The sequence below is a fragment of the Pezoporus occidentalis genome, unplaced genomic scaffold, assembly GCF_034315485.1.
Source record: "Pezoporus occidentalis ecotype Australia unplaced genomic scaffold, CSIRO_AGI_Poc_V1 ctg57, whole genome shotgun sequence".
Taxonomy (NCBI): domain Eukaryota; kingdom Metazoa; phylum Chordata; class Aves; order Psittaciformes; family Psittacidae; genus Pezoporus; species Pezoporus occidentalis.
In genome coordinates, this window is record NW_026915910.1 from 5,223,168 (window position 1) to 5,237,503 (window position 14,336).

Genomic DNA, 14,336 nt, shown 5'->3' on the forward strand with positions numbered 1-14,336 from the left:
TCCACAAAAGCTCATTGCTCCTATCCTGTTCAGCTTGTTTCCTCTAATGCAACGGCTTCCTCTGAGTTTTTGTATCATCATCATCAAATACATCCCCATGTATTTGATTTTAAGGTTTGGTGTAACTAAAGAGACTTAGTTTAAAGTATTGGTACTTTTAAAAGGGTGCAGATCTTCTGAAATGAAAGCTGGACACAAAGATGATAGTTTCTGGACTGTTACCATGATAATAATGTGGTCATAATTATGTGTATAACCTCGTTTAGTCTGCAGATGGTAATTTCCTATTTTTTCCTACTTGTGGAGTAGTTATAGATGGATAAAACTGCTATTTTCATTCTGTGCCAAAGAACTGTGTCCAAATAAATGTGCTACCAGCCTGCACAACCAAATCTGCTATTACAAATGAAAAGTTAAAATAATACACAGGTTTGTCTTATGGTGTTTATGAAAGTGAAAAGTGTGTTTAGATTCTAGTTTGGTATTAGTCAACCTTTTTTATACATCAGGTTTTTTAGTCTAATTTGTGGTCTTTATAAGTTATTTCTGCTCCTTATTAGTTATTTCTCCTTGCAGACAAAACCCAAAATCCTCATTTGGTTGACTGCAAGTGTATTACATTAAATACTGAATCAGACTTCTCTAGGCTCTTCACTACTTTTAACATGGAGAATTCAATCTTAAAAAGGACTGAAAATTATGCAAGTAATTCTCTTGAAGATTGGTTTCAAACGAGAATGCTTCTATTGCTTTTGAGACAGAGAACAGACTCCTTCACGAATGTGTAGGTTTTGGGCAGATGAGGGAAGACTTGGTTGGAAACACTGGAGTAAAAATGCAAAGAAATCCTTTGTACTTTGATTACTCCTATCCCTAGTCTGGAATCACAATGGATCAGCTACTCTACTGCAAGTTCATGGTGTCCCATTAGAGTTCCTTATGTGCCGCTGTTTTGCCACCCAAACGTTTCCACCATTGTCTTTAATCCATCACCACTTCCCAAATTTTCGGTGGTGGAGAAAACAGACATTGCTTAGCTCCCAGAGGAGCAACAGGGAAGCAAAGACCTAATAATGGTTATTACAGTCTCTCTGTGATCCATGTGAGACCTGTGTGATGCTTCATAACATCTTCTACCAAATTAGACTGGTCCATTAGCAATGAGGGTTTATAAACAACTTGTAAGAACTGTGGCCACACATCTCCTTGGCTGGGAGGCTTACGAGCTACAGCTGCAAATAAAACTGTGCTCTGGGAGAGAGCTGCTTGAATTATCATTTGCAAAGAAATTATCTCATGGAACAAGTAAGTTATCTGATCAAGTCTCTTGCAAGCAAATAATTCACATCCTAATTTGCTCTTTTGACTACCTGCTATGGCTATAGCTTAGATGAACCTTTGTTAAGGTTTTGGCCATATCTTCCCATGTTAACGTGGTATAGATACTGTTTGCTCAAAGCAGTGCTCCTTTACTGGATGTGCAAAAGGCTGGCCACATAAATAGTAAAAGAATCACAAGTGTCAAACATATGACTCTTTCATGTGATGGTGCTACTTTCACTATGGATTGTGTGATGTGTATCTGTCCTGCAGTGGTTGGGAGCATGAGACACAGATGTGCAGTGTACGTGGGGTGTGGGTGCTGTCCTTTACAAGATTGGACTCTACAAACAAGGCTGATCATCTAATTTCATGCTCCCCAAGTCAGAGGTAAACTGCAGCACTTTTGTCTTCACAAAACATCCTCACTCTCACCCAGGATGGGATGACCTGGCCATTGGTTACATCCTTAGAATCACAGAGTTCATTGCTGCAGACCTTTGCTTCTTTCTCCTGGTCTGGAACAATGAATGTTCGCATGGTCCCACCTCCTTTGGGCTCAGGGGGGCCTGAAGAAACAAAAGACCCCAACCCTTCTGGTTTGCTAAGCTTTGATACCAACCCTTCTCATCTCTGCATTCAAATTAATGGCTATCATTCTTTGTGTGCTCTTCGCCGTGGAAAATTAAGAGAGTAAGACCTGCAAACCAGAACTGGTGAGTGGATGATGTCCTCCAGCATTGATGGAGAAGCTGTTACAGAAGGAATAAATTACACATTGACTGAAATGCAGGGAGGACTACAACTCTTTTTTCTAGCCCTGGTTGGGTGCAGCACAGTCAGTTCACCCAGAATAAAGAGCTGTTAAAAGCAGCAGTGATGGTCCATTTCAACAGAGAAATTACTCAAAAGGTCTGCCTGCTGTCCATCTATTTGCTCTTGTAGCCATGGCATCAGCACAGAAAGGACCAGGTCTGGTTAAAAGGCATCATTCAGCTTAAAACAGGACAGCCAGCCTTCTGTTGCCCATCCACTGCCCCCACCCCACTGCTGCAAGGCCACTCGTATCTGAGAGGGAGACCTTCTGCAGTGGTAATTCTCTGAAATCTCTGCCTGGGATAGTACTGGAAACAACACAGTGGTCAGAATTTGCATACGGTTGGAAAAATGATTGATTTCCTTTTCTGACTTAAAAAAAAAAGAGTCAAATCAAACCTCAGCAAGGTGAAAGGGCTCAAAAATTAGGATCCCCATTGCGCATTTGCAACTCTCATCAAAACCACTGCGAGTCACTTATTCTCCAATACTTTTCAATTCTGACACTTTCTTACACACAAAATGTTGTGGTCAGGAGTCATTTCTCTGTCAGAGAAAGAGCAGGAGCGTGACAAGATGAGGAATGACCGAGTTTTTTCAGATTCTACCCAGCAGTGAGCAAACAGCAGCAGTGGAAATTACTTTATTTCTACAGCCTGAATATTTGAACCTCCCTGGCACCCCTAAGTATAAGCCCTGGAATATAGGTACAGCAAGGCTGATAACACTATCTTTCTGAACTCAATTTGGTTTGAAAGCAGTGGACAGTGGAGCACAAGCTGGTGGCCAGCTGGGTGGTGTTTAAGCACGCAGCACTGACCTCCCAGTGCTCCATGTGAGTGAGCCCCTTTCCTACAACGTCACCTTGCTCCACCACCAAAATCACAAGCTGGTTTCACAGGTGTTGTGTGGTGCCCTGCATGGCAAGGACTGCTTCCTCTTGAATCTCACCAGCATCACCGCAGCCCAAGGATGCAGGGAGTGCCTTTTGCAGATGAGAACTGAGATTGCAGGGACACTGCACCTATCTAATGATGCTGCCTCATCTCCCTCTGCTTTGGTCCCCATCCAGATGCCATGGAAGGTTTCAGGGTCAGATTCTCATTTGTATTGTGTTTTTTGTAAGTTTTCCCAAAGAAGTAAGCTTCATCACACTGGGGACCAAGCTACAGGGCTAAATCTCACCCTCGTGAGGCATTTGACAGCATGAAGTGAGGAATTTCAGCATCCCGTACTCTGGTATCTCTCCTCTCTTGCAGCAGCCAGGAGAGGATACATAAATGTACAGATAACCATTTGCAATGCTGCATTCCTCTTTTTGTTGTCCTGTTGAAGCCAGGGGTGATACACAAATGTAAAGCCACAAGCTGTGCCTATGCATGAGAAACTTGTGTTAGCAAATTTTAAGAGCTGAAAATGAAAAAACTGGAACTGAATATTATACAAGGATAATTTATATATATATATATTTTTTTCCCAATGGTTGGTGCAAAGAACTGAATCTTAAGATGCTCTTCAGACAAGTCTGTGAAAAGTTTTTCTCCCTCTTTGCCTCAGATTTTCAGTTTTGTAAACTCTTAAGATCTCCAGTGCAGCTACTCCTAATTTACTGCAGAAAAGCAAGTGTAGCTGGAGGTGAAAGAGACTGATGAATCTGCAGCTGGTAGCTGGTTTTGAGATAAGGATGAAGACACCAAGGACTTCCTGGCAACCTGCAGAACTTCCAGAATTTACTTTGTTTCAGATAAATTTTATCACAGAATCACAGAATGGTTTGGGTAGACCATCTGGTTCCTTCCTCCCCTGCCATGGGCAGGAACACCTTCCACCAGACCAGGTTGCTCAAAGCCCCCTCCAACCTGGCCTTGAACACTGCCAGGGAGTGGAATTTTAATTCCAATGATCCCAAAAAGGAACAATAAATATTTTCCAAACAGTAGGACACAGCCTGCCTGGAAATCTGACACCAATTTTGTGGAAACAGGATAGTTTCTCAGTGCTGTGATTATGAAGAGGTGCTATGTACCAGTTCCCTGCCTCTCAGAGCATCTCTGAGCATCAGGATGGTGAAGCACTACACAGATGATTTGTCCTGAGCTTGGAGCAACACTCTGCAAAGAATGAATGGGTCAAATGGAGATTCTCCTAAACCAAGCAAGGAATAAAATATATGCCTTGAATGCATAACCCAAGATGGAAGTACGATAGGAAAAACTTGTCCTTGTCCCAGTACCCAGTAGGAATGGGAAATAAATGTCTTAACCTGAAGCAAATGAAATCTCAGATTGACATTTGAAAAGTTCTGTGGGCAGGAGCTCCTGAGTGTAAGGCAACAGCAGAGACCCCAGGTTCTTCTCCCCCTGCTTCCTGCCATTGACTGGGGCCAAGATGTGGGCAAGATACAGGATGCAAGCAGATAGCACAGCAAACAGAGAATTTCAAAATGAGTTAACTGTTTGTATAAACCATTCTACCAGCTTGAATATGAGCCAATTTTATACATAAAGGGTTTCTTCTTGTACAGCTTGTAAGTGGCTATGAAAGGAATTGCTACAGGACCACAGTATCACAGAATCATAGAACGGCTGAGACACTAACCAGCAGGTTAGCCCACCGACTGTGCTGGTGAATGAGGCTGTTCCTTCCCAGGTGCAGAACCCTGCATTTGCCTTTGTTGGATTTCAGAAGGTTCCTCTTTGCCCATCTCTCCAGCCTGTCTAGATCCCTCTGAACGACAGCACAGCACCTCCCAGTTTTATATCATCAGAAAACTTGCTGAGGAGGCACTCAATCCCTTTGTCCAAGTCAGTGACGAATAAGTTGAACAATACTACCAGATCCAGTATTGACCCTTGGGGGACACAGCTAATTACAGGTCTCCAACTAACCTCCATGCCACTGACCACAACCCACTGAAAACTGCCATTCAGCCAGTTCTCAATCCCACCTAACTGTCCATTCATCCATCTCGCAGTTCCTGAGGTTGCCTATGAGGATGTAGTGTGAAACAGTGCCCAAAGCTTCCCCGAAATCCAGGTAGACAACATCCACAGGATGTCTTTGAAGCCATGAAAACAAAGCACCATCAGAGAGATCTTTAATTGATAACAAACCTATCTGGTCATTAACATCACTGATAACCACAAAAAAAAAAAAAAAAATGAAGAGACACATTTAATCATCTGTGCTCAAAGATCTTTACCCCCTCTGATAATCTGGTTTCAGCCTAGATCCCCTCTCCTCAGACAGTCATTGCACTTCTCAAATTTTCCTCTACATGCAGACAAGTATCATATGTTAGGCAGGAGATAGTGTCCCTTCCATTTGGTGTTAGGTCCTGCTTTGGCCCAGCTGTACAATGAACCTTTGGCACTACAACACACAAGTAGCGATGCTGCTGCCAGTTGGGATCTGGCTGTAATCTGAGCAGTCATATCCTGAACCCACCTCTTGGTCATGTAAAGGCCCTCTCCACTTACTCAGACTACCTTATGGTTACATATTAATCATCTATTAATTACCACAGAGCAGGCATCAAATTCCTGTTTCTGATGAAGTCCAACTCGCATATCTGGGAGCCCTCTTTTTCCCCTGTATCTCCAAATACCAATCAAAAAGGTGAATTGAGTGGTCAACTTCCTTTATGCTGACTTCCCAGTTACTGAGCATCTATTAGATATTAGTCATTCAGCAGATGTGTCAACCACTGACAGCAACCACAGTTGATGAATTACTGTGATACTGATTTAGTTGTGTTTGGAAAATTTACACATGCAGTAGGACATGATAATTTCTACTACAGCTTCTGGAAAGGTGGAAAAGTAGAAGTGTTTAATTGACAAAAAAAGCTTATTTCGCCTGTTTTGTCACGTCTCCTCTACAGAGATCAAGGTGTGAGAGATAGGTGCAGTGATTTAACCAGTGTTAAGAGGACCTCTGGGTGTGTCTGATCCAACCATCTACTCAAAGCAGGATTAAACTAAACTAAACTTATCTTGGTGTTTAATGAGGATGCTCGGTGTTTAATGAGGATGCTCAGAGTCTTGCCCCGACAAATTCTGAGTTTCTGTCAGATAACCACTGGCCTCAGCCTCAGTTTAATCATTAAGCTCCTAGAAATTACCTCTACAATGCTGTCCTGGGTTCAGCAGTAGCAGTCATTTTTCTCCTTCTTGGTAGCTGGTGCAGGGCAGTGTTTTGACTTTCGGCCTGGGAACAGAGCTGATAACAAGGATGTTTTGGTTTGGCCAAGGACTTTGTGAGGCTCATGCTCTGCCAGGGAGGAGGGGAAGCTGTGAGGAAGCAGAGACAGGACACCTGACCCAAACTGACCAAAGAGGTATTCCATACCACAGCACGTCATGCCCAGGAGGTAACTGGGAGTTAGCCAGAAGGGCTGGGAGACTGCAGGGTTGGAGGAGGTATCGGTCGGTGCTTGGTCGGGCTTGGGGGGCGAGTTATCGGTCAGCTGGTGCTGAGGTGTTGTATTCTCTTCCCTTGTTATTTCCTTTATCATTATTATCATTGGTGGTAGCAGTAGTGATCTGTGTTATACCTTAGTTACTAAACTGTTCTTATCTCAACCTGTGGGAGTTGCATTCTTTTCGATTCTCCTCTCCGTCCCTCCGGGAGTAGGGGGAGGGAAAGAAGGGGGGAAGTGAGTGAACGAATTACCTGACTGGGTTTAAACCATGACAAATGCACACTGGCTCATGTAATGCTTGTATGTAGGAGGAAAAATGTTGATTTATTTATAGGGATTTGTAGAGATATGTACTCAAGAGAAAGAAAATGCATTCACTCCAACAAGAAAGAAAATGTCTCCCTACCTGTAAATAGAAAAGCTCCTTGTTTTTCAGAAGTAGCATAAACTTTACTGATAGTGACTAAAAAAAAGAAAAACTATATAAATAAAGTATTTGAAGGTACCTGTCATTTCTCATTTAATTTACAACAAGCTCAGTAAGGACACCAGAGCTCTGACACTGACCCACACTCTGATGGGAGAAAGTATCATCAAAGCAAACACACTCAGATTTGGGTGCCTGAAGGATCTCAGCTGGTAAAGGACTTGACTTAAGCAGCAATTTAATCTCAAGCAAGCTTTCATCAGAGCCAAGAGAAGGGCTTGGTTTGATTTCAAAAGGCTTTAGATAATACTTAATATCTTTTTTGTTTCAGTAAGCATTTGTTAGTGCCCCAGCTTTCAGATCTCTAGCTAAGAGAGAGCTAAATGTCAGAATAAAACAAATCTCATGGGGTAAAATCATGGTCAATATTTGTTTTCACTTCAGACCAGGAAGAACTGGAAAATAATTATTTGGAACTTGGAAAAATCTTGGAATCAAAAATATGAGAGTTTCATTTGTATAATTCAGACCTGGTGGAAGCATTTAAAGAGGTGTATTTCCTCCCGAGAGCCTCTCATCTTGCCTATGACAGTTGCAAATGAATGTGTTCCATAACCATGGAAAGTATTTTTATCACGATTGCAATGCTGTGTTGCAGTAGCTGTGTTTGAATGCTTAACTAATCACCTTTATGCTGATGAGGTAACCTAAACCACTGACACAGTTAGAGTAGATGAGCCTGGATTTAGGGTCACACTGGTTAAACCTGACCTTCTGTTGCCTTCTGGGCTTTTGAAATACTTTTTCTTCTAAGCTTGGAAATTTAAGTGACCCACTTTGAATGGATATTTCAGTAAATGGCATTAGAGAAAACCCCTTCTAAGGGAACCATTTCCTTTAGCCTGTACATCTCTAAGAGGGAAACTGAGTTACACATTTAGCTTTTCAAGCATCAGCATTTTTTAAACAAGCTGATATAGTTTGTGGCTCTCTCAGAAACTACAAAGTAAATTCTGCCTTTATTTACATCCTCCTTTGGGTGACACAAGGTGAGTAAAATTTGGACTTACACATAAATATTAAGCAACTGTAAAAAACACGTATGCATCATTTTAACTGCAAACATCAGCAAAATTAGACCTGAGAAAAGGTATGCATCATCAGATCAAGGAGGTTACACTGAGTGTTACTTTAAGGTGCACATCCTAGCTACTTCTAACCCACTGTCAAAGCAAAGTGACCAGAGTAATTTCCTAAGACAGAAATATTAGAGAAAGATGGACTGAATTCACACCCTCCATTTTAAACTGTAAGCCCCTTTGTCAAGAATCTCTCTGAAATTCAGCCTACAAGCAGCATCAATACCCTTGTGTCTGTCCGTCACTCACCTGCTCCCCGGGAACCTCATCAGAGAAGGCAGTAGCTGGTTTATTATATTTCATAGCTCATTATGATCAGTATCATTACCTGGGAAGCTGCAGCCTGAGAGGCCTACGCTTACCACTTTCTTTGTGTACCAGGTTTTGTAGTACTCTGGGTCTTTCCCTGGGAGATTCTCAGTTTGGATTTTCGCCTGGGAGAGCCATCAAGTTTCTAGTTCCTGGTTCAGTTTCTGCTTTATCCAAAATTTTCCCATTCATACTTTGCTGCTGACTGGCGTAACTGTGGAGCTCTGACCTCTCAACAAAGGATATTTGAATGATGCCACAGAAGCACCCTGTCCCAGAACACCCTATAAAATGACCAAAATACTTATTAGAGAGCTATGGATTTAAATCCCTAAAAGCAGGTGGGGGAGTGAATGTAACCATCCCTCCTTGCAGGCAAAGTCTCTTTCAGGGTCAATCCAGCAGCTTTTAAAGAACATCCAGGACTCATCAAGACATCTGCCATGAAAAATCAAAACCCAAAGCAGTTACTGTCAGGTAAAGCAACAACAATGACCCAAAGTCACAAGGGGACATAGCCTTGAAGCAAATCAACATCTCCAGGTCTGCAACCCCCTTACAATTTCTTAGTGAACATCTAGAAAAATACCTGCAAGTGCTAGAAAGGGATCCTGAGTGTCTCCATGTCAAATAGAGTAATGGATTTAAATATTCGCTATTTAAATACTGACATGGCAGGGTACATCACAGCTCCATTATATTGGTCTCACAAGGATGGAGGGACAGCACAGTGGGATCAGGAGCTACTTGGGGTTACTGATAATGGTCATCCAGGACACAGGGCTGGGACACAGGGAGTTGTAATGCCTTGTGGCTACATAATTCAAGGTATTTTAGCTCCAAATACTCGTAAGACCAGCATGCTATCACCTATATGCCATGCAGGAGGTGTCTGTAGGTCCTTCCAGTTTTCCTGCCTACAAGAGGAGACATTTTGCATCTCAAAGCCTCCACAAGGTTTCTCTTGAACCACTCTGTTCTCTCCCTAACTTAGGAACTGAAAGTTTAACTACATCCATCACAGTCCCTAGAGCCCTTTCCATAGGATCAAAGCCCTGTGTCACAGGGCAAGAGCCTGAAGTGAAATTAAAAGGTGGTAAGCTCAAAATCAGTGTTCAAGGTTTTCTTTTCCTAGATGGAGAATGACTGAATTTGGGAACTCAGTATCACAAAGCATTCTGATCAAAAGTGACACATCACACCTGAGGTGTAGCCTGAATAAAAATAGCGTGACCTAGACTAGGAAATTTGAGAAAAAATATAGGAGCTTGAGAAGGAGCCTGCTTCCTCAGACATCAAGACAAGTGACAGCACATGGCAAGTATCAGAGAGCAATGGGATGGGGGCCAGCTGTGCAAAATCTGCCCAATTCAGGGTAAAAAGACATCAGACTGACCTATGAGCAAACAGATCCAATCTGGCAGTGCCAGTGATACTAGTGGCTTTGATGCCTACTGCATCCCAAGTCAAGATCATAGAGCATATCAACTTATGTTTGATGAGAGGACAACTCTGGCCCGAGTCTAATATCGTACACTTTGCACCCACTTACTGCAGCGAGTGCAGAATTTTTGGTGGTTTTCTAACATCATCATTGAGTTTTGTTACTACTTGAGTGACATGGCTAAAGTAATGACATCACCTACTGATCTAAGAAAGAGTGAGCCCATATCCTGTCTTCCACCTGCGTTAATGGAATATATATACATACACTCTATAAGTTAAGTTATGGTCAGAAACCACAGTTAGGGTTGGGAAAAAACACCTACTCCAGATTAACTAGGACAGCACAGAAGCCCTTATAAAAACTACAGCAGCAAAAGTGCCCAAACACCATCAGTTCAACAGAGCTCAGCACAAGCATCAGCTACAGTAAGAGAAGGAAGATGTCTCCGATTCTTTGTGCTTCTCTGGTAAGAACTTGCTTTCAGGTTTTTTTTCATCCTTTTTGACAAAGACATATTTAAATTGTAATAAATGACTGTCAAGAATGAGGATCTGTACCTATCTTTAAAATGCTTGCTTAAACCATTAATAATTGAAAATAACTAAAAGGGGGGACCGCTGAACAGCACCAGCATGGGGCAGCAATGAGACTGTACGGGTATATTAGTGAATGGGGCTGCTGCAACATACTCTGACTCAAGAAAAACATTGAAAACTAAACCTTTGTTGAGTTATATCCTTTCTGATATCTCTTGTATTATATTATTTTCTATAATTTAAATATTTTTATTAACAAATTATAACTGAATGTGTATACCATACCTGTCAGCACCATGAGAATTAGTTAATGAAAGCAAGAGTGGATGTGATATAGTACATATTTTTCCATATTTCAACCTCTAGTTTAGGCTTTAACTGTGAATGAATTTCCGAGCTGCACAAGGAGTTGTTAGGGCGTGTTGTGTTACAGCAGCTGTACTGCATTGTGTCATAAATGCACTCATTGTCTTCAGTTCAGATCACTGTTCTTACTGCTGCTGGTCTTGCTGTCAGCCAGCAGTTCTGCCTATGAGAAGGTGATACAGCCTGGACTCAAGCCAGAAAGCCTCTTCAAGCGGTCATATGCTGGATGCTTGACTCCAAAAGAGTCAAAATTCCCTCAGACTGTGAGAGTCAACATAAGCATCAGCTCCACGAACCAGGAGACCAAAGTGACTCCTGATGTCAGCAGCCGCTCCCTGTCTCCATGGGATTATAGGTATGATCTCTGCCCCTATGGTCTAGAAATACACCTGCTGCCCTGGCTGTCACAATAATGCCAGGGCTTGCCTACATCTTTATTTCAGTGCTTCACCATTGAGAGATTTTGGAAATATGAGGGTGTCCACAGTCCATATAATCCTCTTTAAAAGATAACCGATACATAAAGGAGCACAGAGTAAAAGCATGATTTAGATGAACACACAGAAAGCAAAGACTTTTGGTTTTGTAATTTAATTAATTTATTTGTGTATTGGGGAAAACTATCATCAAAAGCATTCTTTACCTAAGACATCAAGAGAGCTAACATTGCACCAAATTCAGTGGTGGTTTAATAACATAATAACATCAGCATTAGGCCCTAAGAATATTTCATGTAGGGGAGCTGAAGGCCTTTGGGTCCGTTAGGCAATCTGACATGTTGGGAAGCTCCAATCAGTCTTTCAAAGTCAGTGCCTATTTGAAGCAAGTTCTTTGCAAAGGCAGTCACATGCAGTCCTGGCATGTTTGTCTTACACTTAAAACCCTGCAGTATTTACTTACTTACACCTTTTTTCTTAAGAACCTACAGCAGTGGAGGGTCTACTGCAATGTCCCAGGAGGTACCGATTCCTGAGCTAGGAGCCCATAGTGATTCAGACTATCGTGCCTCCAGAGATGCAGCAGCAGTTCCATTTCAAATCCTTCCTTTCATGTCAACTTACAGGATAGATGAGGACCACAACCGTTTCCCCCATGTGATTGCTGATGCCACGTGCCGACACTTGCGGTGTGTGAATTCGGATGGGCAGCTAGACCACGGCCTCAACTCCTTCCCCATCCAACAGGAGATCCTTGTCCTCCGGAGGGAGCAGAAGGGCTGCCACCAAACATACCGGCTGGAGAAGAAAACAATCACTGTAGGATGCACATGTGTCACCCCCTTGATCCGACACCAGGCTTAAAGGCAGCCAGCAGTGTAACAGCAGGGAACCATGGAGAACAGCTTCCTTGCCTAACAGCACTGAAATGAAGCGGCCTGATTCAGTCTCTGCAAAACTGAATTAAGATATAATGATTAATTAGAATCTATCAGAATACATTAAAATTTAAAAGAGTCTCAGTAAAAAAAAAAAAAAAAAAAAAAAAGAAGTCTTTCCCCCAAAAATCTTGAACTCTATGAATTTGGTATCCAGACACCTCCATGTGACAGACTGACTGAAAAAGTAATGGGTACTCTCTACATATCTTTAGCTTACACTTTTAAATCTCTATTAATGTAATTCTATTTAAGCTGATGGAAAAGTTAGCAATAACCTATTTGTTTATTTATCTTTGTGTAATAAAAAACCAAGTAAAATACTCTGTGTTATTCTCCTTTCTTTCTAAAGAAGCCTTTTTGATGAGGTAAGAAACCACCTAATTCAATTATGACCATACAAGGGCTCTGCGTGATGCTAAAACCTAAAATTCTCTTCAAAACCTCTAGCTCTGCTGCAGCAGAATGTAAACCCCATAGGAAAGCTAGAGCTTGTATTATTAATACCCTTTTACTGATAGAGAAACTAAGCTGTCTGAAGGAAAACTGTTCACCAAGTGACACCCAGTAGTTTCACATTGAAAAGAGACTAGGAAAAAAAACAGTGGGTAACTACCCAGTTTTCCACCTGATTGTCTGATTGGAAAGGAATTTGTAAAGATAGGCTCAGCACAACACTTTGAATGCATCTTTGGGAGGAAAGAAACTCCCTCCAATAAAATAGTGTTTTTCACTGCCGAGTTTCAATTTTGCTCCAATGCTATGTGTTGAATTTCTTTCCAATCCATTTCAACACATTTTCTGTGGAGCTGGGTCACTACCTGGGTACACAAGCAAATGAGTATGTTGGGCGGATAACTGAAGCGATTAACCATGTATTGCTAACTGCAATCACCATTGTCTCTGTGCTTGTGTCCTTCCAAGGTGTTCATTGCCAGCAGTTAGTGCTTCATATGTAAAGCAAACTGACACAGCACTTCTACCATGTCTGCAATAGGACTCAGGTAGGTGGATGTTTAGCACTGTGGTCGTTTATTTAAAGCACTCTGAGGTTAAAAGTGCTCAGATGAAAATGTTCCATGTTTAAGAAGGCAAGCTGCTTTGTGAAGATATGGGTGTTTTGTTTGCTGCCATCTTAGAGAGGTGTGACCCTGCTCAGGCACTGAAAAAATGCCATTGCCAAATGCAACAGCAAATAATGCATTTTTAGAGATGCAGAACTCAGAGGTGCAAGTCCCTAATGAGGAACAAGGTCACTTCAGGTGAATGCATCTTCTTCAGATCCAGCTGTGCTAAATAAAGATGTAATCATCCCACCTTTTGTGCTGGGGTTATTCCCTCCAGCTGTGCCATAAGCCTAAGCCCTCCGTAATCTAGACCAGGCAAAATCAGGTGGGTCAGTCTGTAACCTAAATTTACACTAGAGACACAGGTTTCACACTGTACCTGACCTAGCAGGTATACAATGGTCAGATAAATCACTCGTTAACTCTGAGTGATCACAGTACCTGCAATCACAACAATAGACTCCTATCCACACCTGTAGTTACCTTCAAACACTGATATAACTTTACCCATATGCAGGAATCTAGCAGTATATGTGATACTGGCTTAGCTTGGCTCCTACCTAATCTCCAGCTATTCTTCCCTAAGGTCTCTTTCAGGTCCTGAAGTTCACCCCAGCTGACTGTTGTGGGAATATTAAGCATGGGAACAGACTGCCAATAAAACCCTAAAACATCAAGGAACCTCATCCTCTGAGGTTTTCAATGAGTTATATAAATACCAGTGCAGGCAGACTGAAATAGAGCTGAGTGTCTTGCTCATTGGATGATCTCTCAACATCCTACCAATTCCTATAGATTGAGCTTTGGCAAAATGTCTGCAGCAGCCCAAGTAACTTCTATCAGTTAAAATCACGGTAAGTCCCATGCTTTATTACCTGGTAGTGATGTGCTGTTAGCTGGAGTTGGCACATGAGTAATGGAGACTGGTTAAAAATGCTGACAGAGAACTACTATATGGAAAAAGTCAGAACCAGGTCAGCAAGAGATGACGCAGTTGGAGTACCAAAATGCCTACAGCTTTCTGCTGACGGGCTGTGAAGATATTCCGGTCCCACTTCCAGCAGCATCGTTCTCCCTTGGACCATTTACCAACTCAGCTAAATCCTTGCCC

General features: G+C 42.0%; 1 protein-coding gene across 1 annotated transcript in view; it reads left to right on the plus strand.

The window, feature by feature from the left end:
* The window catches only part of LOC134174010 (interleukin-17F-like), a 40,803-nt gene extending 28,099 nt beyond the window's left edge, over positions 1 to 12,704 (plus strand). The window contains exons 2-3 of the mRNA XM_062638582.1: positions 10,894 to 11,138; positions 11,847 to 12,704. Coding sequence (XP_062494566.1) covers positions 10,894 to 11,138; positions 11,847 to 12,084 — 483 coding nt within the window. The 3' untranslated portion in view covers positions 12,085 to 12,704. The remainder of the gene's footprint in view (positions 1 to 10,893; positions 11,139 to 11,846) is intronic.
* The last annotated feature ends 1,632 nt before the right edge of the window (positions 12,705 to 14,336 follow it).